This window comes from Mya arenaria, chromosome 13, assembly GCF_026914265.1.
Source record: "Mya arenaria isolate MELC-2E11 chromosome 13, ASM2691426v1".
Classification (NCBI taxonomy): domain Eukaryota; kingdom Metazoa; phylum Mollusca; class Bivalvia; order Myida; family Myidae; genus Mya; species Mya arenaria.
Window position 1 is genome coordinate 34,409,155 of NC_069134.1, and position 10,225 is coordinate 34,419,379.

Genomic DNA, 10,225 nt, shown 5'->3' on the forward strand with positions numbered 1-10,225 from the left:
GCACATGCTATTGAGTATCGGATACCTTCAGTCATATTCTGTCCCGTACCAGGTGGTCATTCGGCGTGTTACTATGGGAGACGGCCACATTCGGGGGCACACCCTACCATGGAATGGATACGCAGCAGTTCTGTGGTCTTCTCAAGCAAGGCTACCGTCTCTGCAGGCCCCGACACAGCGACATGGCACTGTAAGTAGGAGAGTTGGTAGTCGCAATGTTTTACTCGTCCGGCCGGATGGGATAACTCTTAAACATAGAACTTAGGATATATGAATATTTCTCAGAGATCACACCTGGACACCGTCGGCAACCACGGTACTTTCTTCCGTTACACTTCATACATACCGTGGGACAATTGTTTGACAAACTCTCGCTGTAATGAAAATGCATGAGGCATGGGAGACAACACTTTTTCCAATGAATTCGCACGTGGCAGCCTCCGTGACCGTGTGGTCTTGACTACTGCCGAATATTTTGAACTTAGAAGGCGGACCCGGTCCAACTCCGGCAATCGCCAGAATATTTTTCAACCGTAAAGCATCTGGTACTTTGCAGAAACAATGAAACTGCCTGTTTAATCATTCATTATAACGAGATTTTTCTAGCCAAATTGCCCACGGTACACAACGAAGCATAGCGTAGTGTGTATCGCGGGTATCCGTCGATGACGCCTGGGTATTCGCGCACAATTGTTCATGATATTGACATACCTCGATCCCTGTCCAAAGCATGGGAATCAGACGGTAAACGGTGCAATTGATGAATACCTTGATAATTTAGATTTGTATGAGATTGCAGTTTTAGAAACAGGTAAAAATATGAGACTGGATGCCATGAGCTGCAGTTCCGCCCCCAGACTTGAACGGAAGTGACGTCATAAATCAACATTCTAACTTCTTTAATATACCAATACAGGTAACGTCTGATGCTGCAGTGCTGGCAGGAGTAGTCAAACATGAGACCCGACTTCCACGATCTGCAATTCCGCTTTCAGGCTTGAACGGAAGTGACGTCATAAATCAACATTCTAACTTTAATATACTAATACAGGTACCGTCTGATGCTGCAGTGCTGGCAGGAGGAGCCGAACATGAGGCCCGACTTCCACGATCTGCAATCCCGCCTTCAGGCCATGGTCGATGATACGCAGGTACGGAAGTGACGTCATAATTCGTTTACCTAAAAAAGCAATATGCATGACGTCATGGTGTCTAGTTAGCTAACAAACCGAGATCGATTGACCTGTCAACTCTGAGGTGGCTTAACTAAACCATTCGTCAAGGCAGAGATTCGAACTCGTTTGACCCGGTTAAAAGCTAGAGCAATAATTGAATGTTCAGAAATGTTATATAATGCAGCATATTTCTACTTACATTAAGAACAATGTCTTACTTTATATTGAGAAATGTCTAGGATGCATATATCCTATATTCCCCTTCGAACTTCCTTCAAACAACAAATTTGAGTCATTTCTGTAAAAGCTTACGTGTCTGATTTCAGATTTACATTAACATCGATGAGGAAATGCCGTACACTGAGATGAACGGACAGCCGTGATTACAGCCCAAGCCATTTAGAATCAAGCTGACCTTGGACTAGTACTACATGTAGACTCCTGCCAGCCATGTTTCCAGCCAACTATCGGCCGCCTGTGTTCCCGGGTCGAAAGTGAACAAAACGAGAAAGGGTCATCGGTGAATCTCCCTAGACATGTGAACAGTTGTGGCATTCAACAGTTGTGGAAAATTTGATAACAACAATATAAAGATTAAACTTTGATGATTGGCTTGATTCGATTTTGAGATTGAGGTGATTACAAAAATAATGTAATATGATGTTAACGATACTTTGCATTTCAAAGCGAAAAGATACTCCTTTGATGGCCTCCCACATTGTTTTTACGTCATTTGTTTTTGAAAGTGTTTTGTTGTGTCGCGTGCAAAGCATTGCAGACATACATGGATTACTTTGTTCGGTGTCGTCGTCGCCCAAGTCCTCATTGGCATCACCAGTTTGTTGTGTAAGCTTTTTTACACTCGCACTGGGGCCTTGCCTATTTGAAAAGTGCTCCGATAAGATTATTAGTCATTTTAGCTTTTTGTGGCATAGAGCACAGACAGAATATAACCCTGGTTAGAGCTACCTTGGTTCTTAAACGTGCACCAGTGTATAGCACTGTCATACGGGACCCCTAATTAACGTCCCTACCGGAAGACGATTAGTATATGTTTTTAGTGGTGCGGCGAGGAATCGAGCCTGCAACCCCCTAGATTGACAGTCAAGTGTGTTACCACTAGACCACGTTTCACCGTTTTGTGTCCCATCAACATGCAAATGACTTGGTGCATAGACTTTAAACTTTGTATACCCATTGTTCATGGTAAATAGATGAGCCCTTTGTGTTTTTTGGTTTCGTAGCTCAAAGGTCAAGGTCATGATGACCGTTTGTAGAAAACTGATGGGCGCTCTCGACAGGAGACACATCCCGGTTCGCAGAATTCCTGTTTATCAATCTGTTTCATTTTTCATAAAATCGTACCTCATTATTATCTTTAAAAGATATCTGTAAAAAGTGTACATACAATTATTATAATATCCAAATGTTTATTTTTAAGTTTCATGTAATATAGTGCATACATGTTTATCGCGTGTATTTTATTGAATAAAGCGTTATGAAAGCAACATTTGTGTATACTCTATTTTCGAGTGAAAACTTTTATTATTTCCACCCGGATTTTGCGAAGCATATATGCAAATATATTTCACCGAAGCGTCAATCCGTCCGTCGGACATGGGATCATATTTATACAAGTCCTAATTATTGTATATTGTTTTAGAGGTTGCGAAACAACGTGTACATGTGGCATGTACGTATTACTACACGTGCTTGTAAAAGTAGCAGTTCAGTTTCAAGCTGCACTCTTATAGATTGACGGTGTTTACGGGGTTTTTTTTATTTTTGGTCCCAGAATAAGCTGATTTTTGCATCAATGCCTTCATTTCGATCATACATGATAACTCACAATAGAACAGATCTCAATTGTGGGAAATAACCCTGGATCCGAGGGCATGCTTTCGAAAAACAACAACAATCTTTCTGATGCAGAATGTCCGTCTAAGCTATATGCCTCCTGGAATCAGATGAAAAGAAAGTAAATCTATGCTTGATTTATATTGATTAACCATTAATTTATTTTCGAATTGGTGAATGAAAACATAATGACAGTTATATCATAAGCTGCAGTCTTACTCCCAAATGAGCAGTACCACAATTAATACAATTGTTTAAATTTACCGAAAAGAATGAATAAATGTCGAAAACAATGGTTCTTATGATACCGTGTTTAATTTGAAAGAAATGTGCAGAAAACACGGTATTTCCATTCTTCCAATGGAAGGGAAATAACTATCGTGATACTGGCGCGATCTAGGCGGCAAACATCCTGCACGTGGACCACGACACTATTGTTAAACAATACACACGTCACATATTACGTTTCAGTAGTGTATGTTAAATAGTTACATAGAAATGGCTCTGAACCAACATATGCTTTCTTTCCCATTAGTTAAAGAACAATTACTCGTGTGTAACTGGTCCGATCTAGACGAATTTTGCGCGTACATTACCACCCTAAAAATCATACACACTTTACATAAAATGTGTTATTTACTTTTGATTAAGTACATGTTTATGGTTCTAGACGAACAAAGTTTAACTTTTTTTCAATAAGGCAAATAAAGAGTTCTTTGTTTCCAATAAGATCTGTTTAAAACCCAGATTGGTGTACCAAACCGACCTATATCAAGGTACATCGCTATTTCCGAAAGTTTTGAGTATACAATGGTCAAATTAAAGCATGTTTACTATTATATGAAAATTGCTTATGAAATAACGAAACAAATCCACAATACGACAAAGCAGTGTTGGGTCGGAAGGAAAATTTAGGGTAGGTCGGGTAAGTGGAAAAGAAACCTTAAATATGCCCAATTTAAAGATGTACGTGAAGTAAGCAGCCTAGCAGCCTAGCGTGATGAAGTTCGCGACCTAGCGGCGTGAACTTGGCGGCATAGCGACCTAGAAGCTAGGCCGCCAAGTTCACGCCGCTAGGGCTAACTTTACGCCGCCAGGCCGCTAGGCCGCTAACTATTAAAGATTAATAACTATTTCTTAACTGACCCGATTCGGATTATTTGTTTCTTTAATGTCTGTCCAGTTACATAGTTATGGCTCATGACGGACTTTCGATATTACTTAAAGGACAATTACTCTTGTGTCACTACCCTGATCCAGATGAATTAAGATATGTCTGATAGTGATAAAGTAATGGCTCCGGAAATACAACGCCGACTCTTTATCCTCTTCTGATTATGGGGCATAATTACACATCAATGGTGGGTCAGCTTTTCACAAATCAAATTTTAAAAAATTGAGAGGATTTTTTATCGATTAAAAGGCGAATTGGTAAAAAAGCAATAAATGTGTTTCGGACATGGGTAATTGGTCACTCCCTGTTTTCACCCAGACGTGTTGTGACTGGCTTTGGTCAGGTTACCAACATTGCACGTAGGTAGGAATTGGCAAACATATACCTATTTCCTTTTAGTAGACTTACATCTTCTTTGCACCAAGAAAAGGCTACCAATAAACGAACCTCTAAGATGTCAAGAAATACGCTTGTTTTTAAACAGACCTCCTTTGAACCAAGAGATAACTGTTTACGGTTTAGGTTTTCCACTTTTTAAGCGGGGAAGGAATTGTCAATAAGATAGGAGATACCTTTTCCGTTTTAAAGTGTTACACACAACGTCTAAGCCAGCCTAAGCCAGCCAGGCGGAAACTGTACTGAATGGCGCCTTGCGAGGAGTGCTGGGCCTCTCGGACAGTAAAAAGGGGCCACACTGGCTTTTTATTTTAAACTCAAAGATTATACATCTCCGATGCACCAAGAGAAGGCTTCAAGTTTTACAAACGCATCTCCTCTGAGTCAAGAGGTAAGTGTTTAATGTTTTGGTTACTCACTTGACAAGCGAGATGGAAATGGTAACTATGTTCGCAGATAACTATGTTTCTTTTCTTGACTTTGATTTCTTCTGCACCAAGAGCGGTAACTCTTTAATGTTCATGCCACTCCTTTTACACTGGAGAAAATGATAAACATGTTCGAAGATGCCATTGCATTTGTATTTTAGTTTGACTTATTAAAAATGGTCAAAAACAATAACTCAACAGCCAGCCAAGTTTTTATATTGAAACAAATAACAGGACAACTTAAAGACATGTTTTATAAAGTTTCTTAACAATTGGATAAAAACTATTGAATTTATGACTGAAATTTTCTCGTTCTAATATTTGACCTAGTGACCTAGTTTTTTTTACCAGAGATATGTTTTATAACAATTAGATACAAAACTATTGAATTAATTACGTGGATTGTTTTCTTCTAAGATTTGACTTAGCGATGTTACTCATTTTAAACGTCAATCTATGTACATTTAATCACATGTTATCGTAACATACATAAAGTACACACAACAAAAGACCCCTTCAAAGTCCAAAGTCAGCCACAGTCACTGACTGAACAGTCACTTTCTACAATATCAAAAGTGAGCTGTTCTGGGTCGATCTGTTCTGGTAAAAGACCCAACGCAGGTATTTCTTGTCATTATACACAGATTATTTCGTTTAACATCTTAAGTTCTCTATTGGTATCTATAAATAGTAGTTAGTTCATACTGACCTGATTGGTTCAGAAATATTCAAATTACCATCCGCCAGGTGGGAAGGAAAATTTCGGAAAACGGCAAAGCGCGATATAAAAAGGCACGTTCAGTTAAACAGTTTTTCAAAAAACCGCGAGCGTCATTCATTTTACCCAAAATTAGACCACATAAGGCACAATATTTCCTTTTTTTTAAAGAAAAAGTTCAATTATTGTACCATTTTTCTAAAAAAATATTCAGTCTGGAATACATATGTTTCAGCTTTTCATATATTTTAGTCTATAAACAAACAAATTTTTTATCACTTTTCACTCCCTTTTCTATGTTTCTGTGGGGTTGCATTTGGCCTACTGCCATCAAAATCGATATATTTTCAAATAAGTTTGAATGTTGATAAAACATTCCAATGTAGAATGACCTACACGAAATTTCATTTTACCGTAAAATGTAGCCAATATAGCCACCGGACTTTCGTTATATTGCAGCATGGCGATGCTGTGTGAAAATAGTTTCCAGTTCCGATGCCGTGTTTGGCCAAACAAACAACAACATACACATAACAATGTTCAACCTTTCACCAATTCATGACCTCATACATTTGTTATGTTCAAGAATCTTTTTATTAGCTTGTAAGGTAATTTCTAGCCAACTATATAAGCACAAAATGTGACAAAGTTGTTTTGGGCCCCGACTTCTGATAAAAACAACAACATTAGTTTGACCGTTTATGAAATTATTATATTTGCATCTGCGCCAAAAAGCGCTTCAAACTGCGTTTTCATTGCGAAGTGCGAGACATGTTTGCATACTTTTTTTTATCGTCTAGGGGCCCTTCCCTTCACAAAAAACAATACTTGTTTGACCTGTGTCAATATTATTAAACCGTTTCATACAATATTTCTATTCGAAACCAAAATCACTTTTCTATACGTGTTTTTACATGTCTAGTTGGGTTGAATGTGGCATACTGCAAACTAAAATCAATATATTTCTCAGCAAATAATTTTACATGCGGTTAGGAACATTCTTATGTTGAATCACGAACAACACATTCGATGTGTAATGGTCGCAAATATGGCCACCGTAATTTGGCAAGCGTGTGATGCAGTATTTTTGTCCGAATTTGAACAACATTTAGCGCCAAAAAGCTAGCAAATGATTCACACTGTTAAACATTTTCAAAATGCATGACCGCTTACAATTTTTTGTTTCAAACTCATATATATATATATATATATATGTTTGATTTGAATCTTCATTTGTTTTCCTATTTCATTCATTTTTCTTTTTGAAAGCAATAAAAACATTTCTATCATTCCCGTATGTTTTCCTACATGTTATGACCTTTTTATTGCAAGTGAGTTTGCATGCGGTTGAAAAAACATTCCAATGTCGAGCTACCAACACCAAATGGCATGCATTCATTTAAGTTCAATGGCGGCAGATACGCAAATTTTGATTATCTGAGTCGGATGTAACATTTTTTTACTTATTTCTCCTTCCAATGCTAGTTACGGCAAAAATAAGTGATGTTCAACCTTTCTTATAGAATTGTTTGCTGTTTTTTTCGTTTCAAACACCAGTTTAGCGTGAATGTCGTTTGTTACGAAAAAACACTACACAAGGTGACAAATCATATCTTAAAAAACAACAGAAAAATAAGTTTAAAATGAAATTTATTCGTTTAGGGATCAACATATTTTACCGCCTTAATATATGTTTGTCTATATTGAAGCCAAGAAAAACATTGTTAACTCTACCCATACCTTTTTGAACATGTCATACAGGGTGGAATTTGGCAACTGCTAAGAAAATTCGACAGATTGTCAAAGCAAATACGTTTGCATGTATACAATTTAATAATACAATGAAAACTACTGGAACAAGCCCAGTAGTCGAACATTTAAAACTAAACACTATTGAGTGGCAAAATGCAATGGCCCATACGACAATTACCTACAAACAAACATATAAATACCACAAACACAAATACAAACACCACAAACACAAATACAAACACTACAAACAGACAACACACACTCGTCAAAATAGTTTTACCGATCAATGACGGGATTTACGCCTATGAACAGTCAGTGAAAGACGAGTTCACTGATTACAATGTCGAATCTCCAACAATACATTAAATTTATTGTGTCAAGTTTTAAGTGGATATGGCTTCCGTGATTTTGCCGCCTGGCGGTGCATGTTGACATTTTTATCCGATTTAATGCCAGTGGAATGTTGAAATGTTAAACAAAAGTTGATGCTCTTAAAAGATTTAAGCAATCAGGGACGCATAACTTATTTTGCTCGTTTTAATACGTATTTTGTAACGTTCCATGCCATTTACTCGCTAAATACGACTGCGCGAAATAGACTGGTGAACACAATAGGACAATTAAAAACATATAAGAACAAATGATTGTTCTGGAATCAAAGTGTTTTTGCCCTTTTTTATAATTTCATATTATCGCCAACAACCGATTGCCGAATTTTAGATGATAAGTTTAATGGTGGCTTATGTGGCCATCGGGAGTTTTGCTGCCTGACAAATAACTGTACATGCGGTCAACATTCTAATGTCGAATCCAAAACAACCACTACCTGTGTAATGGTCGAGCAACGGCCACCGGAATTTTGCAACCTAGTGATACAGTGTTGACATTTTACCCATGTTTGAGATCCATACAGGGCAGAAACACATAACCAAAGGCTCTCACAGTTAGACCTTTTCAAATGTATGATTGCATACAATGGTTTTGTCTCATAAACTTAAGCCGTTTAGAAAGCAATGAAACTCATTTTAATCAGTTTCCGTACATTTTCTTACATTTTATGAAGGGGTGGCCAAATCAATTTTTAATTTTCAAGGAAATGATTTTGCATGCAGATATCAAATCATTCCAATGTCGAAGTACCAGCAAGAACTTTAATTTATTCAGTCAAGTTTATTGATGACAAATATTACGATCATGTTTATTTGCGAGCGGAAGACGCAACCGTTTCAATGCAAGTGAGCAATATCCAAAAAACCTGTTAAAAATGCTCATGATCGCATAAATTGTTTTCTTTCAAACCTCATTTTTTTGGTGTGTTTCTTCTGGAATAAATAAGTGTCATGTTTAAAGCAATAAAACATAAACATGTCAAAACGTTTTCCTACATGTTATGTAATGTGTGATACCATAAATCGACTTTTTAAAAGCATATAATTTTACACACGGTTGAAAAATCATTCCAATGTCGAACTATCAACACTAAATGACATGTATTCAGTCAAGATTGGTGGCAAATATGGAAATCTTGAATCTTTGCAGCCAGATAAGACACTTTTGACTGATTTTACTTGCAATGCCAGTTGCGACCAAAACAGAAAAAAATGTAAGTTCTGTTCATTCTCTTCAAAGAATGAGAACCGCATACAATTGTTCTGTTCGTTTCAAACACCAGTTAAGCGTCTGACATTTGTCACGAAATAGACTACAATTTTATATTAAAAACATCAAAGCCATTTATTTAAAGTGTTTGTTCTGGGATCAACTCTTTTAACCTGTTTAATATATATTTATATTTAATCTATATCGAAACAAAGAAAAGTACTTTAACATCCCCAATACGTTTTCGTACATATTATGTAGGTTAGATGTGACATACTACTTATAAAAATCGACAATGTTTTGAAAGCAAATAATTTTACATCCGGTTAGGAACATTCTAATGTTGAATCAACAACAACAAATTCTATGTGTAATGACGCAAATATGGCCACTTAAACCAAGTGGGACAAGTGGGTTTTCTCCAGTTACTCCGACTTCGCCCACAACACAAGACAACATTCTCGCGCAGCGTTGTGCCAACGCGAGTGATGATGCTAGTTGCAATAACTTGTTTCGCAACCATTATGAAAATAAATAAGTTTAAACTTAATATGGCCAACGCATTTGGCAGCCTTGTGTTGGTGTTGTGTTGACATTTTCCCAGTTGGAATGGCATACAGCGCAAAAAATATAAACAAAAGGTTCCCACTGTTAATCCTTATCAAATGCATGACCTAATACAATTGTTTTGTTTCAAACGTGTTTGTTTGAAATATGTTTTTTTTCGTGTACTTTTGTCTTTTTGAAAGCAATAAAGAAATTTCAATCCTTTCCGTACGTTTTCCAACTTGTTATGTAGATCTGGCTAACCTAACCTGACTTGTGATTTTGCATGCGATTACAAATCATTCCAATGTCGAACTACCAAAACCAAATGGCGTGTATTTATTTATGTTCAATTGTGGCAAACACGGAAAAAAGTCGCAGTCGGATTGGGCAATTTTGACTTATTTCCCCTTTCAATGCCAGTAACGGCAAAAACAGAAAAAGGTAATTGCTGTTCAATCTTTTCCAGAATAATAATCGCATACAATTGAGTGCGTGTTTTTTCATTTCAAACACCAGTTTATCGTCTGATATTGTTTGTCACGAAGATATACTACACCACCTGACAAAATGTGCCTTT

At 37.1% G+C, this 10,225-nt stretch overlaps 1 protein-coding gene across 1 annotated transcript in view; it reads left to right on the top strand.

Annotated features, from left to right (window-relative positions):
* The window catches only part of LOC128212837 (fibroblast growth factor receptor 3-like), a 34,439-nt gene extending 31,756 nt beyond the window's left edge, over positions 1–2,683 (top strand). The window contains exons 15-17 of the mRNA XM_052918183.1: positions 53–190; positions 1,052–1,151; positions 1,502–2,683. Coding sequence (XP_052774143.1) covers positions 53–190; positions 1,052–1,151; positions 1,502–1,558 — 295 coding nt within the window. The 3' untranslated portion in view covers positions 1,559–2,683. The remainder of the gene's footprint in view (positions 1–52; positions 191–1,051; positions 1,152–1,501) is intronic.
* The last annotated feature ends 7,542 nt before the right edge of the window (positions 2,684–10,225 follow it).